This window comes from Nelumbo nucifera, chromosome 1, assembly GCF_055504915.1.
Source record: "Nelumbo nucifera cultivar China Antique chromosome 1, China Antique-T2T, whole genome shotgun sequence".
Classification (NCBI taxonomy): domain Eukaryota; kingdom Viridiplantae; phylum Streptophyta; class Magnoliopsida; order Proteales; family Nelumbonaceae; genus Nelumbo; species Nelumbo nucifera.
Genome location: NC_142649.1, coordinates 135,607,492 through 135,628,455, shown reverse-complemented (window position 1 = coordinate 135,628,455; position 20,964 = coordinate 135,607,492). Strand labels below are relative to the sequence as shown.

At 39.2% G+C, this 20,964-nt stretch overlaps 1 protein-coding gene across 10 annotated transcripts in view; it reads right to left on the bottom strand.

The window, feature by feature from the left end:
* Positions 1 to 1,538: 1,538 nt before the first annotated feature.
* The window catches only part of LOC104612569 (protein GID8 homolog), a 34,398-nt gene continuing 14,972 nt past the window's right edge, over positions 1,539 to 20,964 (bottom strand). For 6 of the 10 annotated variants that reach the window (XM_088894383.1, XM_088894385.1, XM_010280007.3 and 3 more), the window contains 3 exons: positions 6,138 to 6,269; positions 5,793 to 5,949; positions 2,104 to 2,587 (listed from right to left, as the gene is read on the bottom strand). In XM_088894383.1, coding sequence (XP_088750509.1) covers positions 2,466 to 2,587; positions 5,793 to 5,949; positions 6,138 to 6,269 — 411 coding nt within the window. In that variant the 3' untranslated portion in view covers positions 2,104 to 2,465. Of the gene's footprint in view, positions 1,792 to 1,889; positions 2,014 to 2,103; positions 2,588 to 5,792; positions 5,950 to 6,137; positions 6,270 to 20,964 lie in introns of those variants that run through there. The other 4 variants (XM_088894384.1, XM_088894386.1, XM_088894388.1 and 1 more) reach the window with 2 other exon arrangements.

The window sequence follows — 20,964 nt, the reverse complement described above, 5'->3', positions numbered from 1 at the left end:
TTCAGTTACTTCTGGTGAAACTGGTATTTCGTAGTCTTCAGTTTTTCTGGTGAAACTAGTATTTCGTCTTCTTCAGTTTTCAAACTATATGAGAAACTTTAAAGAGTTACTGTGAAACAGTCTCAAGAGAGTTACAGTCCACTCTTTCCATAGAGTAACCAGACTTCATACAGCACCTCCTCAATGTCCTCTACGAAGTTGAAAAGGCTTCTCAATCCTTCTATTTTTGTGTAAAACTTTGAAGCTTCTGTAAAGTGTTTTATAAGAAATTCCAAATTCTGTTCTCACTCTTCTGATTACCAGAACCAAGCATCTGAGTCTGACTGTTCGAAACTCTAAAAGATTGCAAGTTTCATGCAGTTTCCACTTCTCAAAGACAGGCGGCAAATGCTTCTAATCAGGAGTTGGAGGAACTGTTCCATTTCTAGTAATTAGATGCACCGTAGCCACTTGATACCACCCTCCTGAAGAGATTGCATGAACACAAGGGACCCAGAAACCAAAGCAGATTTATAATATAAACTTATTCTGGGTCTTGCACACGGATGGGTTGGGTCGGAGTACTGACATGCATGAACGATTATGGTAAGAAGCATTTCAAAAGCCTTTACTGGAGAACGAGAGCAGCAATGAAGAAGGTCATCAAAAATGACGGAAAGCAACGGCTCGCATTCCACTATGATCCTTCAAGCTATGCACTCAACTTTGACGATGGCTGCTGCAACTCAAGAGAGGACATTAATGCAGTCCAACAGAAGCAATCTGAGGAGCCTCCTGCTAGTAGAAACTCTACTTGGGTTTATGTTCTCTGGGTGAAATCATATTGATATTAGACAAGCATTTCAATTGTCTTTCCTTTTCTTTTCTTCTTTCATTTTTTATGTACTTGGATTAGTTCAATCTATTGAATTATGTCTTTTACATAGACTAACTTCTGTGAAAAAGTAAACATGTCCACAATCATTCTAGGATGAGACCAATTGCTGAACTGGTTTTCATAGTGTTTTTTCTACCTACTAGAATGTTCATACCGCCTCAATCTGAGGACTTTCCTCTAGTCGGGAGGCAAGCGTAGGGTAGCAATCTATCTCTTCCTTGCAGGGCATATCAAACTATTTATTTTGCCTCGTATCTGTAGGTAGGTCTTCAACTCTATTTATGAAGCTATTCCACCTCACAAGGGCATCTTCCCCTTCCTGTTGGAGAAACTGGAATGTAAGGGCCCAATGATGTGAGAAGTTTTATCTTCTGGACCTCTGGCTTCTGTTCAGGGAAGTGGGTAAGATTGTGATGTTGGGGATATATCAAACTTACTGTGCTCACAAATTAAAAGAATGTTTTGGTTGCTTTGTTCTTTCCTTTCAGGAAACATTAATGTACTTGTTTTAAAAGAAATCAGCCAACGTGTATAACTCTTCAATTGCTATTACATAGGCCCCATAAATGTTCTTTGACAAGTCAGAAATTGGAACTGCATCACAAATAACCACCTTGATCGATGCATAAGCAGAAAATATGAAATATCAAGCAGGCACACATTTTGAGAGTCCTATTAAAGTAAAGAATCTTCCTTTATCATTTATATATTTCTGACGGTTTCGATGCACCTAACCATCAAACAAGCACGTCTCTTTCAAACTGTCAATTACTTTACATTATCGGAGCCCTAACCAAGCGATTCTATGGAAATAAAGACTTCCACTGACCATCTAAGACGATACTCGTTCAGCCTTCTCAGAAATCGATGCTGAGAAGCTCGATGCAGTACGAAAACTGCGGGATAGAGCATCCCTACAGAAAGATCACATTCATTTAGTACATGAAAATGGTAAGAACATTTAGAATCGTTTCACCTAGATAAAAAAAGAATTTGCCCTTGTCGTACATACTTGATATTGGAATGTAGGTACTTGCATCAGACCAAGTTGATTACTGGGATTAATGTGGAATTTGATGAAAAAATCACAAAATAGAATAGCTTTCCCCCACTAAAGAGTTCTGATATCTCTTTCTCTACACACATGCGCAAAAGAAAACAAAAACAAAAACAAAACAAAACAATAATAAACAAGTATTTTTACACTATAAACCTTCGTAAATGAATGACTAATAACGATGATAATTCCGGTGTTGAAAGATGTATGTGTATTACAGCTTTTTCAAGTAATACAACAAGGGAAACCCAACATAAAGTCCAGTCAAATTTTACATGAAAAACCAAAACAAGCCTTCAGGATATAAATGATGAAGAACGATTTTCAAAACAAGAATTTATACAACACAACACCAAAGGCCAGAGAACTGCTTCAGAGGGGAATCATACTACCTCAATGGTACCAAAAAAATCCAGGAACAAACCAAGACATTTATATGAAAAAGTATCAATATTACTCCTTAATCTGCTTGGTCAATTTGCAGTGCAAGATGCTAACCTGGGTCCTTCACACAAGGAGCTTTTATGTCCCTTAAATAGCAGGATCCTCAAGCGCAGCAGTGGATAAATTGTTTATCCGTGGATAAACAGCCTTCTCATCAAGCTGGTTCTGTGCCCAGATGAGCATCTTTAACAAGCTTGGAAGCTTCGGGTCTGTTGTTTGATATAGCATTAATACCAATGTAAGTATAGACCTTTAGAGATTACCAGAAAATAATAAAATGAAGATCAATCAGGATGACTTTACAACTGGAACAAGTACAGTAATAATCTTAGCAACTGTACAGCTTTGAAGTTAGAATCAGTAAGAGAAAATGTCATCAGTCATATGCATTGGGTGTATCTCAATATGGAAATGATGTGCTGAATTAACTTAAGATTTCCAACAGAAAGAGACATAGGTAGGAATTCTTTTGCATGATGAAGCAACAAAAAGCACACCCTTACACAACCCTGTGTTTTTCAGCATCTCCTTGGTGAAAGGATACTGACCAATACAAGCATAACTCTGCTAAAAAGAGAGAATCAGAAAAAGGAAACACAATCACTTAAATAATAGAAGGTATATCTTCTTTTAAGCTATTCCTTATTCCATATTGAGATCACATGACAAAGAAACAAGATGGGTAAAAGTAATAGGAGAATGCCACCTAGGTTAAAAGAAACAGTTGTAAGGCCAGCAATGCCTTATGGAGTGAGTGTTAGGCAGTCAAGAAACAACATTGTCCAAAATGAGTCTCGCAGAAAAGAGTATATTGAGATGGACGAGTGGAAAAACTAGAAAGGATCAGATCAGAAATGAAGTCATTCATTTCTGACTTGTTCTCAGGGACGAAAATGGGGTTGGAGGTGTTTTTAGGGACGAAAATGGGGTCATCTCTGCCATGTTCTCAGGCCCAATTGGAGTGGGTGACTCCCTTAGAGCTGAGATCTTTGCAGTTATGGAAGGAGTCCAGAAAGCTGAGGAGTTGAACATCAAGAAACTCATAATTGAAGGGGATTCAGAGGTGGTGATAGGGTGGCTGACTAAAGATAAAAATGGTTTATGGAAGTATAACAATGAGAGGAGGAAATTCATGTGGCTGGTGTGGGAGATGGAAGTTAAGACATGTTGGGTTAAAAGATCGGCTAATTCCCTAGCTGATGGTTTAGCTAAACAAGGGGCAGAAAGGGATTCACTGTTTTGGGCTAAGCTGCAACTTTAGTGTCATCTTTTTTTCTTCTTCTCTTTTTCTTCTTTTTTTCCTTTTATGAGGCGCTTTGTGGCTCTTGGAAGATAAGTGTGTTTGTCTTCCTTCCTGTAAATCTTCTACTGATGATTTAATGAAAGTGTTATTGATCAAAAAAAAAGAAATGAAGTCATTCAAAGAAACCAAGGAGTAGCTCTAACAGGTGATAAAATGAGAGAAAGCAGAGTAAGATGGTTTCATCATGTGCATAGAAGACCATCAACCACAACAGTAAGAAGCCATCTATTGCAAGTTGAAGGGGCCAGAAAGGCCAGGGGCAGACCAAAAAAGGACATAGGTTGAAGTAGTAAGAAATGATTAAGCACTTATATTTTAACAATGGACATGGCACTAAACAGATCGAAATAGCAAAACAGGATTTACGTAGCTGACCCCATATAGTTGGGACAAGGCTTAGATGATGTTGGTGATGACGATCACATGGTAAAGGAATATTGCACAAGTGTTGGACATATTAGATTGCATGTGTAATGGCATCTTCATAACTAAAATGCCCTAAAAGGCATATTAACCTCTTTTTCTTTTTATTGTTCTACTGACTCAACATTGATCAAGGATATAATTGCAGTTTGACATATAAAGCTGTCATTTTACAGAACAAGACCACAATAATTCTTTGGTTGAAAGAGAGTCAAAAAGATGCACCCAGAATTCTATATTAAACAAACAAAGAGGATTAGGGCTATAAACCACCTCATCTAGAAACATTTCTTTCATGCTTTTTTTTTTCAAAACAATGGTAACAGGTGATGACATAGCAGGGAGATGTTGGTAGGCTACTGAAGTTGAGAAGAAACATTACAACTTGGGCATGGGGTCTTAAAGGGTTCATATGTGAAACATTATAGACTTCTAGTCACTTTTAGAGTATATCTATAGCAGAACCAAGGTTTTAAATATTGATAACAGGCCAATACACCCCAACCAGCACATGCCACGCATCGACCTGTATCGAGCTGCACTTGTATATTTTTTTAGGTCTTTTTTTTTCAAACTGGTTCGGCGGGGGGGTCGGTTTAAGGCCCATCTACCCCCTGAACCAGGTCAGACCCTAAAACACCCACTGTAGGGGCATATCGGGGGTTGCCGATACGATACATATCGGCTGATACACCCCGATAGGTTTCAGTTTTTTTTATCCTTGAGCAGAACGCAAATCTGCTCATAAGATAGGATGGTGATGGTTTTAAGGCAGAAAGGTGGAAAAGATAGCAAGTTTCATCCAAATCCAGAAGAGGAAATGCTGCTGGAGTAGGATCTTTCAGGTCAATGCTGTAAAAGTGATGATTAGTTTGGGTTCTAAAAACAAACAGAGACAGGTGGCTGGTCATTTATCATATATAGAACTATTCAGTGTAGTTTACATTAAAGTATTTCAGGTAAATATATACTAGCGTGGAAAGTCATGAATCAAGGAAAAAAACACTAAACCCACAATAACATGTGTGCATGATATACAGAACAAGCCTGTTTAGAATTTAGCTTTCAAGGCCCAAAATATAGAGACCTGGCGCAATCTAGAATTATCCTCAGGATGGTGTTGATTGATTATAGAAAACATCCAAATGGTGATTGGATGGTTGTCAGCACCTTCAGATGGCCACTAGTCCTTCAGGTTTCTCATTAGAGGGAGGTTTCAGAATGTAGTTTCAACAGATTATTCAGGTAAATCTCTAGATTTGCAAATATCCTAGCTGACTCATTTCTGGAGGATGGGTAGGGAGGTCTGAATTAGTTGTGGGGCCTCAGGCCCAGGGATACAGGGGCTAAGCTATTCACATTGTCTTACATTGTACTAGTTGCAAAGTATGGATGTAATATATACTGTGTTCTGTACCCTGTTTTGGATCATTTTCTAATGCAGGGGCATTCTTAGTTTTTCATAATAGTGAACTTTTTATTATTATTGTTTATTTCTGATAGAAATATTCAAATAATATAAAATTTTAAAGGTGAGAAGGTGATGGCAAGAGATGTCATTTCCACTAAACAATTGGAAGAAAAAGAAACAAAATGAAAATGATTACAAATTTATATATAGATATATATGAACAAGAATAAAAGTAAAAGGAAATAAAAAAAATTCAGGAAAAAAAAACTTTTATAACCTTTTTCATGACTCTGGCTAGTGAGAATGGCTGCATTGACCTCACTAGCTGTCTTCAGACGCTGTGATATGTCCAGAAGCTCTCCAACTGGACAATTGGAGACATCTTCAAATGCCAATAAGGCAACTGTCCTCTCCAACTCTTCTAAGAAGCTTTGCTGCAGATAACTCTAATGTGTTTAAAAGTCCAGTGCATAAAAGGTATACTAAACGTTAAGTAAAAAGAACATCAGATCCATGTATCCAAGTTCTTTGAACAATTAACTTTCATTTACTATGAAGAGAGATTAGGAAAATCTTTCATGTCAATATCAATAGCATATGCCATAAGAGATCTGAGAATTACATTTTCTTCACCCCTTGGTGCCAGCTCCTCCTGAGCAAATTCCAAAGCTTCTTCTACTTTTCCATTGCGAATAAGTTCTATCAGCCTTTGCTGTTGCAGATGGAAAAATAATTGGGGATTTGTATCCAGTATCTGTATGCAGAATCATCAAATCAAGTTACAAAAATAGTAGTATGAATAACAACAATATCAGTGTGAGACAGTGTATGCCCTTAGCTCCAATCAGATTGATGTACTTATGACATTTATTGTAAATGAATAAAGTACATATTTGATTCATGTTATAGTGGTGTGTTTCTGTGTAATACCCTTAAACTGGACACTTATGAGACTCGTGTTAGTTTAGAATGTTCACAGCCGATGGATAAGTCTGGGGAGATTTATCCTGCTAAGGCTGACACTGATGTGCCGCCAAGTGTTGGGGTGGCCTGTCTCATCTGCCAGGGATGAGACCCGAGGTACATGTAGTGTAGGTTTACTTGAAACCCTGAACCGGACCAGATTTCCAACATTGCCCTGGACCTTGGTGATTAGTGGGCAAAACTGGAAAGTTACACCTGACCCCTAGACTCGATTATGATACTACACTAGGTGTCGGGGATTGGGCTGTCTTTGATATGCCAATTAGTGAGATCCTTAGCAGGGGTCAAAACCTGGGTATGTTGGGACAGTCCGAGAATTCATCTGAGTGGGTGATCATAGTGACAGGATCAGCCCCTTTGTCGGACAAAGGTAATGATCGGGGATGCACTCTCTCTGATAGAAACCAAGACTGTCGGCAGCCGATTTCAATCGTTGAAATTTGTTTTGCAAAATATATTTATATAAAGATATACATATATATTATGGTTTCAAAATGTTTGCAAAAGGTTTTAATTCCCAGGATCCATGTGAGTAGAGAGTACAGCATTGTTCCTTGCAGCCGAGGGAGATGTCCTCTCTTGTCGGGCAGTGTATGATCATTATGGGCTGAGAGGTTAAGTGTAAGACCATTGAGGATAATACCTGATGGGCTAATCTTGCATCTGCCCACAGTCCCTGGGTTTTTATAAGGTGACTTGGCCTAGGGACCACTTAGTGTAAGTGTTGGGCCCATCAGGAGTCCATGTGATGGGATTCAGGGGGATCGCTGTCTTTTCAGTGAATTTGGCCAGGCCTTGTAACAGAGGCTGGGCCGAACCCATGTGGCTGATGTGTAGATCAATGTTTGGGTCCCACGCCATACAAAGAAGCCCAACTGGGTAGCAGGTTGAAAGCAGTTTGAGCACTTAGACTTATTGGGCCTAAAGCCCATTTCGAACTAGCCTAGTTTGACTAGTTAAATAAGGGGGCGGATCTGGGATTAAATCAGCAGATAGGATAGGGCCTTACCCTATCCACTCAAAGAGTCCAGATCTGGATTCAGATCTGGATTCAGATCTGGAAACCTCCTAATGAGATTAGGAGAGAGCTTATCTAATCTGCAGATGAGATAAGGGCTTATCCTTATCTCTTAAAGAGAACTCCTTATCCAAATACAGATTTGGATTAGGAAACTCCTAATGAGATTAGGAGCTCTCTTTAAGGCTATAAAAGGAGGGGGCGAACCATTCAATTCATCCTCAACATCCCAAGCATCCCAAATTCCAGAGATCAGATCCCAGTTTACACAGAGAGAAGACAGCACTAGTGTGACTGCGCCATCTTCTCCCTGCGTTCTCCTCCAGTTGCCGCCACACTGCCAGTTCGATCTCCATTGTAGGAGCAATCAAGAGGTGTCTTGATATCAATCTTTGCAGAAAGGCTGATCAGAAGTCGTGCTCACTGCCTCCATCGAATTCTTGCTGAAGAATTCGGTTCGTTGGATGGACCCTGCTGATTCTGCTCCACCATTCACTGTGTCATCTTCAGTGGGAGTAGTCTTTGGAGTCTTTCTTTGGGCGTGAACACCTTCGTTGGGAGATATTGCATCTTCGTATCAGGTATATCCCTCTCCTACTGTTTTGGTTCAAATCTAGTTCGACTCTTGGTTCAAGATTGATCCTTGAAAAATGCTGTTTTTCTAAAACAAGGAATGTGATTCCCAGATGGGAGAGAGAAAATTTTTGAAATTTCGCCCTACCTTCCTGCAGGGTTCGGCGATCCATATGATGGATCTCTCATCCCTTCAAGTGATATACCCAAAAACAAAAGTTATTGGCCCCTTCATGTTAAAAGATTAGTTTTTTTTCCCCCAAAAGCAAGCTACATGATAATATCTCAACTACACTAATTATGTTCAATAAAGGCATACAGGCTTATTACTTTAAGTTCCAATTTTTTATCTCTTAAGTATAGAAAGATGTAGAGGTAAAGAGAACATGATATACTTGACATAGGTAGGCCTGGGTTGGCAATTTGTTAATATTTGAATGAGCTTGGCCCAAAAGCTCAGGCCAAATGCAGTGTGTATTCTTCAAATTGGGTACCCAACTTGCACTCTTATTCACAATTTCCATCAAATCCCTATCAAATTCTATCCTTCCCATGTTCTTATATTCTTTATGTATTCTTGGGAGAGATCTTAAAGTATCTTCAACAATTTTGCCATTTCACTCTTTCCATATACCATAAATTAGCCACTCTCTACAAAACTTGGCCCCTTGATTCAGAAGGAATTTAAATCCATTCACAAAAGTTTTCATTAGCCTCTGTTTGTTTGCAGCATAAATCCAAACCAGATGCAAAATTTGAACCTGGTTCAGATTTGTATGCATTTATATGTAACTATGATTTGCACCACTACCTCATGAAAATTTTGAACTTTTTGTCCCTGTAAAATTGGTATTACAGAGGCACTAAACAGCAAGAAACAGTGCTGAAAAGAGAAAGAAAGAAAGAGAGAGAGAAGAGAAAGAGAATAGAAGAGAAGAGAGAAGAGAGGAGAGAACCACCGAACTGTTTTGAGAGAGATTAGAATTTCTTAATCTTCTCTTAGCAGTCGGCCCAGCTTTATATTAACTTTAGATAATGGATAGAATTACAAGTATGCCCTTCTTTACAAAAAAAACAGTGGATTGGAGTGTCCTTATTCTAAGACAGAATTATTTAACTACCGTGCTGCACATGTACACCCAAAATAATATTCTTTCAACACTCCCCCCTCAAGCAGGTGTGTATAATATCATATAGACCCAGCTTCTTAGTGATAAAGTCAATACAAAGACGACAAAGGGACTTGGTCCATAAATCAGCTAACTGGTCTCCTGTCTTCACAAATGGTGTGCCAATATCACTACTCTGAATCTTCTACAAAGTGGCAGTCTACCTCAATATGTTTCGTTTTCTCATGGAAAATAGGATTGGATGCAATATAAATGGCAGCCTAATTATCGCAATGTAAGTGCATAGGAGTCTTCACTGGAATTCCAATTTCTTGAAGAAGGTTCTTAAGCCACACTAACTCTCCTGTTGCATGACTCATGGCTCTATACTCAGCTTTTGCACTTGATTTAGCCCCAATATTCTGTTTCTTGCTCTTCCAAGTATACAATACCTTGTAATTGACCTCCTATCTATTGGTAATCCAACTCAATCAACACCTATGAACCCAGACATAATCAAATGGCCATAATCCCTATAAATAATCCCCATATCTGGTGATCCCTTATGATACTTTATGATTCTGTACACAACTTCAAGATGTGGAACATGTGGAGATCTCACAAATTAACTCACAAACCCCACAGTAAAACAGATATCTAGATGGGTGGTAGTCAAGTAATGCAGCTTCCCTACAAGTCTCGTGTATTGCCCAGGATCATCTACTAACTCCCCATGACCTAAAATAAGTTTAATAGTGGGATCCATGGGTGTAACAACTGGTTTACACCCCATCATACCTATCTCCTCAAGTAGATCAAACATATACTTATGTTGCCAAAATCTTTAGCATGAAATCTCTCTTGTAAAAAGTGTTTCAATTCATTGATGCCTTGTTAATCACTCCGTGTGATGACAATATAATCTACATAGACAACAAGAATAATGATTCCCTCATTAGAAGTCCTGTTGAACACAAAATAGTTAAACTGACATCTATGTAAGCCAAATTCCACAACCAACCACTTCACTTAACTTGCCAAACCAAGCACGTGGTGATTGTTCCAGACCATACAACACCTTCTTTAATCTACAAACCATACCCTTATACTCCCCCTGAGCAACAAACCCAGGTGGCCGCTCCATGTACACTTCTTCCATAAGGTCACCATACAGGAATTCATTCTTAACATCTAATAGATACAAGGGCCAATGAATAGTTGTGGCTAAGGAGATAACAACAGGAATAGAGGTAATCTCTACCAGAGAAAATGTCTCACCAAAATCTACACCATAAGTCTAAGTAAACCCTTTTGCAACCAAACAAGCTTTAAGTCTACCCACCATACCATCAAAGTTAAACATCACAGCATACACCCATCTATATCTAGTAGGTTGCTTACTAGAAGGGAGAGGAACTAAATCCCATGTGTCACTTTGATAAAGTGCCAACATTTCTTCTTCCATAGTTGTCCCCCACTCAAGATCAAACAAGGCTTCTTGTAGGGATTTAGGAGATTGCAGAAAGGGAAGTAACAAAAGCAAAGGCAGAAAGTGATAATGACTGATAAAAGACAAAGTAACTAATAAGATGAGAAGTACATGAGCTTACCTTTGCAAAGGGCAATGGGTAGGTCAAGGTCTAAAGGAGGCTGCAAAACAGGAGTAATAAGTTGTTGTAGAAGGGTCAATGGGACCTACAGATGGCAAGGCAAATGATGTTGAAGCTGGAGCTGACTGTAGATACACCCGTTGAATAGGTGGCCTAGGTAGAATAGTACTAGTGGGTTGTGGAGAAAAGTCCAAAAAGGAGATAGGAAGAGGAAGAGCATCACTCGAAGGAAATGGAGGGGGATCACTAAAAAATCTAGAGTGGACTCGAGAAAGGTAACATCAACACTAACAAAGTGATGATGGAGGAAGGACTATAACATTCGTACCCTTTCAAAGTTTTGAAAATCCCAAGAATACACACTTCACTGCACGGGGCTCAAGTTTGTTACATAGATGATCAAAAAATGGGCAAAGTAGATACACCCAAAAATGCATAGTGGTAAAGGAAACAAAGGAGCATCAAGAGATAATACATAATGAGGTATCTTATTATGAAGAACTGATCAAACATTCTGTTAATAAGATTACAAACAGAAAGAACATCAGTCCAATAAATTTTTTGCACATGCATCTAAATAAGGAGGACCAGTGTAACTTCTTGTAGATAATGTTTTTTGCATTCATCTACACCATTCTATTGTGGTGTATCAACACAAGACGTAGAATTCCATGCTCATTATAAAATTCAGTAAGTGCTAAAGACATGTACCCTTTGGCATTCTCAAATCTCAAATTGAATAACACAAACAGTGGAATCAAACCAGATTTTTATTTCCATAAAGAAAGATTTGAATACAGAGAACAATTCGGACCTCTCTTTTAAAAATCACCAACAAAAGTAACAAAATATTTTAACTCCAAATAAGGACACTACAAGACAAGGACCCCAGATATCCAAATGAACTGGAAAGGCTTTGACACACAACTTATAGCACGAGGAAGAAAAATGGCTCAATGATGCTTGCTAAGCTAACATGCATCTCACTCAAAACTAGTGTTGGATGGAAGTGAAAGAACCATGACGAGAAGACTTTGCACTAAATGATGACACAGCCAGCAATGATGTTGAAAAGAGACACATCAGAAGTAGAAGACTTAAGCACAGTATGTCCTAAGCCACCTTGTAAATGGTAAAGGCCACCAGATCCAACTCCTCCACCAATTTGCATCTTTGTCTTTAAGTCTTGAAACACACAGTAAGGAAAAAAGGTAATAGAACAATTTAGTGACTTTGTAAGCTTACTCGTTGGCATAAGACTGAAAGGGAACTAAAGAACATAAAGAATAGATGATAATGAAAGTTGGGTTATTGGGTTCACATGTCCTATGGCAAATACTATGGATTTATATCCATTAGCAAGAGTAACATATTGGGCATGAGAAGAGTTGTGAAACCAGTGTTGTAAATCTAGGATTTGTATACAAAAGAGAGAGAGAGAGAGATAGAAGAAGAAGAAGAGGAATGTGTCGAGTGGTGTATTTTCTGTTACTGTTCACACCCTCAAAAGGCACTTTATATTTTGAAACAAAAAATTACCAGGAGATCCCTACTTGGGCGCCCAAATACAAAGAGAAGAGGAAAAGACTAAAAACACCCTTGCCTAAACTTTCTCAACACTCCCCCTCAAGCTATGCATATATGTCAATCATGCCTAGTTTGGCAATGTTCTTAGCAAACTTTGGGTGGTGAACACCTTTTGTGAGGCAATCGGCTAGTTGGTCTTCCAACCTTACAAAAGGAAAGCAAATCTCTCCACTACAATTTTTTCTCTAATAAAGTGTTTGTCCACCTCAATATGCTTTGTACGATCATGTTGAACAGGATTGTGGGCAATGTTTATGGCTACTTAATTGTCACAATATAGTCTCGTTAGGATATCCTCTTGGATGCCCATCTCAGTCAATAAGGTCTTCAACTAGGGTAGTTCAGACACTCCATAAACCATTGCCCGGTATTCTGCCTCAGCACTAGAACGAGTAACCATAGATTGTTTCTTACTTCTCCATGAAACCACATTGCCTCCGACTAATGCACAATAACCAGATATAGATCTTTTATCATCAATGGACTCTACCCAATCAGCAATTCAACATCTGTGTAAGCCTCAACCTTTAGATGGTCGTGATTGGAATACATCCCTTTACTAGGGCATCCTTTCAAATAGGCTAAAATTCTATTAACTGCCTTCATATGAGAGATCCTATGTTCATGCATATATTGGCTAACCACTCTGATAGCAATAGAATATGCCAGGTCTGGTCAAACAAAGATACAAAAGGCGGCCCACCAATCTCTAATATACCCCTCTGTCTGGAAGAGCTTTTCCTTTAGTAGCACTCAACTTGTGGTTGGGATAAATTGGAGTTTCTATAGGTTTACACCTTAATTTCCCAACTTCATAAAGCAAGTCAAGTACATATTTCCTTTGTGACAGAAAAATTCCCTTCTTAGATCTTGCAACTTCAATGCCAAGAAAGTATTGGAGATCACCAAGGTCCTTAATCTCAAATTCAGAAGCAAGGAAGGACTTTAACTAGGAGATACTTGTGATATCATCACCTATCACAACAACGTCATCAACATATGCTATCAACATTGTTACTTCCATCAACTCTTCTAATGAATAAAGTGCGATCTGCCTAAGATTGAGAAAACCCAATCATTAAGATAGCATTTCTAAACTTGTCAAACCAAGCTCTAGGAGATTGCTTGAGCCCATACAAGGACTTCTTCAAGCGGCAAACTTTTCCTTCACTGTTAGGAAAACTTACCAAGTCGTAAATCCATATACACTTCCTCTTGTAAGTCCACATTAAGGAAGGCATTCTTTACATCCATTAAGGCCAAGAGTAATGGGCAGCAAGAGACATGATCACACGATTAGAGTTCATTTTAGCAACTAGAGCAAAGGTTTCCAGATAATCAATGCCATAAGTTTGTGTATATCTTTTAGCTACAAGCCAAGTTTTGTACCTCTCAATTGAGCCATATGCCTTGTGCTTAACAGTGTAGACCCACTTACACCCAACAGGAATTTTATCCTTAGGACAAGGAACAACCTCCCAAATTTGGTTCTTTATAAGGGCCTCCATCTCTTGATTCATAGATTCCTTCCAGTGAGGGGACTGCATTGCCTCCGTAACACTACGAGGGATAGAAACATAAGATATGGCAGAAATATAGGCACAATAGGAAGGTGAAAGAGCATCATAAGACACATAGTTAGTAATAAGATACTTGCTACAGGTCTTCTTCCCTTTTTGAATGACAATAAGAAGATTAAGGTCAGGATTAGTAATATAATTATCAAGAGGTTCAAGATTACCTAAGTCCAGAAGATCAAATTGTACAGACATTCTACTTCAGGAGTCACCCTTTTACTGCACCTGATAAAAAACTACTGCCAAGGCCGAGGCTGATACACAGGAAGAGGAGGAGGATGAGGAGAAGGAATACTATCGTTACAAGAGAGGGAGGAGAAGGAGGAACAAAAGAGACAAGGACAGGAAGGCAAAAGGGAGTCCAATCTTCACTTGCATTCTCCCCCTGAAGAGAAGGATGGGATGAGTGAAAAAAAAAAAAAAAAAGATGACTCCAAAAAGGTAACATCCTTAGAGACATATCTCTTTCCAGAGAGAGCATCAGAGCATCTATAGCCTTTTTGGACATGAGAGCAATCAAGGAAAACATATTTAACTTAGGATCAAACTTATGCCAAGAAGGACTCATATCATTAACAAAACCAACACAACCAAAGATTTTGAGGGGGAGATTAAAAGGAGGTTCATCAAGAAAGAGAAGTTGATGAGGAGACTGAAGATTAAGGATCCTTGAAGGAAGTCTATTGATGAGATACACAAATGCCTCAACAACATCAACCCAGAAACGAGTGGGAACATGAGTATGAAATAGTAAACCTCGAGCAACTTCAACCACATGCCTATTCTTCCTTTCGGCTACCCCATTTTGTTGTGGAGTATGACTACATTAACTTTGGTGAATAATGCCCCAATCTTCAAGAAATCTATGCAAATGATGTTCAAAGTATTAATTGGCATTGTCAGATCTTATTATCTAACTTTTTCCTCAAACTGTGTCTCTACCATATTCATGAAATTTTGAACCATCATAAGAACTTCATCTTGACTTTTCATCAAGTAGAGCCATGTATACCGACTGTAGTCATCAATGAAGAGGATGAAGTATTTATACCCACCCATGCAAGGGATAGAGCATATGGGCCCCAAACATCAGTATGGATCAAATGAAAAGCAACATTACTTCTTTTACTACTTGCAAAATATGTGGTTCTACATTGTTTTGATAGATGACAAACTTTACATTCAAGGTTCAACTTTAACACTGAATCAAATAAGTTTGGAAACAAAAGTTTTACAGAATTGAAAGACACGACCAAGACGACAATGCTATAATTTCAAAAGATTCGTTTTCTCATTTGAACAAGACTTAGTCTGGCCCGATAATCCATGCTCTGAAGGTCCATCAAAGAGGTAGACTCCATCAACTTCATGCCCACTTCCAATCATCTTCCCCATGCTCAAGTCCTAAAAACACAATGGGTAGGAAAAAAAGGTCACTAAGCAATTATGGGATTTTGTAAGAGAACTAACAGACAACAAACTTTTATGTAACTAGGGCACATGAAGAACAGATTCAAGAGAAAGGTTATGAGTGAGTTTGGCTTCACCCTGACCCAAAATAGGGGTCTAAAATCCATCAGCACAACAGAAATCTTGCCCTTCCCTGGGGTTAACTTATATGAGATAAAATGTGAAGGCATACCAGTCATATGGGCACTGGCCCCAGAGTCTACAATCCATGGAGGCATGGACTAGAAGATGTGGAACAAGCAAGTGTAGTACATGTATTGGCGTATGAACTAGATGGATTACTAGGTCCAGAACCATATGAGGAGGATGCACCACCCTTTTCCAGCTGCAATAGCATATTCCTGAGTTTGTCCATTACACCAGAGGAGTCAGGGATATCAGATGGTTGAGCATCATTACCAACTATAGCCAAGTGAGCATATCCCTTCTTCCCGGTTTTGTATTTTTCCGGTTTTAAATGAAGACTGAGCTTCCAACACCTTTCCTTAGTATGTCTTGGCTTTTTGCAATAATCGCAAACCACATCCTCAGCCTTCTCAATAACAGGGTGCTTACTAGTATTTTGCTTGGATCGATATGACATAAAGGCAGAGTGATCAATCATAGGAGGTTGCATCATGGCTGTCCTACTCTCTTCCCCTTGTACAAGAGAGTACACAGAGGCAAGAGTGACAATGCCGGTACTAAGAATATGTTGTCTGGTAAAATGAAACTCCATATTCAAGCTAGCTAAAAAATCAAAGACTCCATTCTCATCTACGTACTTTCAATATTGCTCACCATCTTCAGGGTCCTTCCACACAAGAGCCTTCAAGTGATCCATTTCTTCCCAGATAGACTGTAGAGAAGAGAAATACATAGCAGTAGATCTCTCCCCCTGGCGCATACTACAAGCTTCCCTCCGAAGTTGGTACACTCTAGCAGTATTGTTAACTTGGGAATAGGTGGCAACAACTTTATCCCAAATATCTTTGGCCGTTGGAAGAAACATGTAGTTGTTAGACAATGTATGCCCTTAGCTCCAATCAGATTGATGTACAGATACATTTATTGTAAATAAATAAAAGCATATTATTGTTTCATGTTGACTTTGGTATGTTTCTGTGAAATTATCCCTTAAACTGGACACTTATGAGACTCGTTTTAGTTTAGAATGTTCTCAGCCATTGGATAGACTTGGGGAGTTTATCCTGCCAAGGTTGACACTGATGTGCTACCAAAGAAGCTAGAGCAATTTGTCTCAACTGCTAGGGTTAGACCTAAAGCACATGTAGTGTGTGTTTGTTTGAAATACTGAACCCAGACCATTTTCCAGTTATGCCCTGGACCTTGGAGACTGATGGGCCAAACTGGAAAGTTACACATAACCCCTAGACTTGATTATGGTACTACACTGGGTGTCGGATTGGGCTATCTTTGATATGCCAATTAGTGAAATCCTTTGTGGGTCAAAACTTGGGTATGTTGGGGCAGTCTGAGAATTCACTTAAGTGGGTGATCATAGTGATAGAATCAGTCCCTTTGTCGGATAAAGTGAATGATCAGGACTGCACTCTCTCTGATGGAAACCTAAACTGCCAGCAGTAGATTTCAACCGTGTTTGAGATTTGGTTTTGCAAAATATATTTATATGATATATATATATTATGTTTTAAGAAAAGTGTTTGCAAAAGGTTTTAATTCCCGGGATCCATCCGAGCAGAGATTGTGACACTGCACCTTGAAGTCAGGAGAGTGGTCCTTCCCTGTCGGGCAATGTTTGATCATCGTGGACTGAGAGGTTAAGTGTAAAAGACCATTAAGGGCTGAATACCTGATGGGCTATGTCTTACTTAATTCCATTATCCTTGGGTCTTCATAGGATGGATGGATTCAAGGATCATTTAACTATAAATGTTGGGCCCATCTGAGCCCATAGTAATGAGCTCAGGGGTTCACTACGTTTGGCAGTGAATTCGGCCAGGCCTTTTCACAGAGGCTGGGTCGAACCCATGTGGGCTTTTGTGAGGTCATTGTGGGGTCCCACGCCATACAAATCTAACCTAAATAAGCTAGCAACACTCTTGGGTCGTGAGCCACTTAGCTAATGGGCCTAAAGTCCATGATTAATATGATTAATCAAAATGTCACATGACAGCTTAAGTTGTCATGTGACATGGGCGAATGTGGGTTTGGATATGGGTATGGAGTACCCATTCTCTTAAGAGGATAAGACCTATCTTATGATAGAGTCCAGATCCAAATAAAGATTTGGATAAACCTCCTAATTCGATTATTATAGAGATCGAACTGCTCATTGTGACTCTGCAATTCAGCATTCTCTCTTCTCCTGTTGTCGCCCAAGAAACTCTAGTTCGATCTCACCTTTTTGGGATTGATCTTGATCAGTTCTTTCTCTAATTTTTGCAAGAAAAATCATGCTCACCTCCCTTGTTCGATCCAAAGTGTTGGGTTGCAGTTTTGCTGAAAACTACGTTGTTGAACTAGCTTCACTTCAAACTACGCCATCTTTAGTGGAAGCGGATTTTAGGGATTGATTTGGGCGTGAACTACCACCTTGGGAGATACATTTGTGGAATCCGTATCAGGTATACCCCCTCTTGTTCGATTTCAAATCTGATCCGGTTTCAGTGCAAGATCGATCCTAGAAAAATGCAATTTTTCGAAAATCAGGGAATTTGATTCCCGAAAGGTTAAAGAAATTTTTGAAATTTCACCAGCCATCTTGCATGGTTCGGCCATCCATATGATGGATCCTAACCTTCCTTCAATAGTTTTGGGAAATATGAGGTTGCATTGAGCAAATCAACCATGATATTACAAGGGAGTTGTCCTGTTCCCACTTTGCATATTTCGAATCTTCCAAGTTTGGCTTCACTTCCTTTCCTGTGATGATTCCTAGTTTACCTCTCCTAGTTATGGTAAGTTTAGAAGATTGAGACCACTCTAAAAAGTTGGTTCCATCAAGTTTAACAGTAGTTACCATACCACTAGAAATGTCTACACTTCCTGGGCGCACACTAGAAACCATCTATACATCCTTAGATGATTCTATATTCTCTCAAAACACTTTCGCGTCAACCAAAAGGGGCCCCCAATACTTAACCACAACTAAGGACCCAAGAAACTAGGTCATCACACGGTTAAGAGACAAAAAAAAGGCCAGAAAACTAGGTTGGCAACAAAACAAAGGAAGAAGAAAATCTCCCAAAAACTGTCCAGGGCTTAGAAAAATATGGAACCACTTCCCATTGCTCCCAAAGTGAAAAACGACCTGAATGGTCTAGGTTTTGCAGCAAAACTGATTAAACATAATGTATAAGGCTCAACATCAGATCTAGAATTTTTGCAATTTCCTGCTTGAAAAACCCACTAAAAATCACAAAAGCTTCGAATAGAGACGAGTAATACCAAAAATCAGGGCAAATCAAACCATGTAGGATCCATGTACTGTCGCTAACACTTGTACGGACTGATGATGTCATCCGGCGGTGATCTGACGTCAGTCGTTCATCTTGTGGAAGAGAGTCAGCAGGAAAGGTACTCCCAAGTGCCTTTACCCGCTCTAATACCACCAAGTTGTGAAACTAGTGTTGTAAATCTAGGGTTTGTATGAGAAAGAAAGAAAAGAGAAGAAGAATGTGTCAAGTTGTGTGTTTTTTGTTACTGTTTACACCCTCAAAAGGCACTTTATATTTTGAAACAAGAAATTACAAGGAGGCCCCTACTTGGGCGCCCAAATACAAAGAGAGTACAAAGAGAAGAGGAAAAGACTAAAAACACCCTTGCCTAAACTTTCTCAACAAGAAGACAAAAGAGTTACGTGAGAAAAAGTGAATGAAATGCTTGAGATGTGATCTATAGCTCCTTTGTCGATGACCCATGGAGATGATAAGGTAAAAAGAAGGCAAGTGGAGCGGTGAAGCCAATACTTGATGTTTGGGCAAGGGCAGCAATGGAGGAAGATGAGGAAACAACCAATTGATTATACTCTTCCTTAAAAATAGTCATCGTCTCCCCTTCCGACTGATTGTTTGTAGCAATAATTTGTGATTGGGACTAAGACGCACCATCCTGATAGGTGACCTGGTTGGCATAACTTCGCCGTTTCTTCCATAGACGACAATACTCAACAGTATGTCCCTCACGATGGTAGTGTGAGCAAAACTAAACCCCATGCAAATCTCTACAGTAACAAATTGTATGTCCTTCCAACTCACAATGTGTGCAAAACCTACATTACCACTCCTACCTCGTCCACGGCCAACACTACTACCATTATCACCTCTACCACCTGGAAATCCAAGAAGACCACGATCACCATTTCCACATCCTCATCCATAAGTACCACTTCCACATCTACCACGACCACCATTCAGATAGCTTGGCCCTTTTAAGTCTAGAAAATGCATCCTCCTCCAAGTCAGATAACTTTGGACTACCCAAAATCTAAGCTCTCACTGATTCATACTCGGGTTTGATTCCTGAAAGAAACTTAGTTACATATAATTATTTTCTTTGCTTCTCCATAATAGTAACATCACTGGTGAGAGATTGGTATATATTTAATTCCTCACAAAGGCTCACCATATCTGCTGTAGTAGGCTAAAAAATGATTGAAGCAACTGATATATCAAATAATATTATTGCTTCCTGAATACATCCTCTTCACTTGTTTCCAAATCTGTTTTGAAGTATCAATGAAGATAAGAGTGCTAGTGATTTCCATTTCCATGGAATTCCATATCCAAGTTTCAATTCAGGTTTTGTATCAGTAACATACTTCAATTTCCCAACTACTGTTAGTGATACTTCTACAAATTTTGCCCAAACAGCATAGTTTGTACTTCCTTTCGACTTGATAATAGTCAACATTGTAAAGATGTAGTTAGGGATACCTATGTTATGGACGCATTCCTCGGGAAGACGTACCGTCGCCACCGGCAGCAACAGGCACCTGACCCACCGCCAGCAGCAGCAGTGATTCAATGATTCTCATCCTACCCAGTTCGGCAACAGCAGCCTTATCTAGATTAGATTAGATCATCTTGCTTGTTCTTATCTTATTCTATTGCTCTTATCTTATCTTGTTAGTAGCTTATCTTATCCTTAGCAAGATAGAACTGGAAGTCTCCCTATTCAGCAAGGGGACTCCCTTTGATTAGGACTCTTGTAATCTCCTATTTAAGGGGACTCCATCATTGAATGAGGATATCAAATTTCCAGTTAAGAAAGAGAGTAAAAGGAGAGTTCGGTGATCTCTTGGACAAATCACCCTCTAGGATGCCAAGATAGGTTCAGCTAGGAAGGGGAGGAACAAGGGAAAACAGGAGTTTTTCCCCGTGGACCGACCCGTGACGAGATCCTACGCCCGGGCCCATAACAACCTAGTTGGTTCTATATGTTCTAGGGATACCTTATTTGTTTTGTTTCAGACTGCTGTACTTGTTTTTTCCTCTCTGTCACAGCTGACAGGGGTATTTTTGTCATCGTACCTTTTTTTCAAGTAATATAAAAGCCA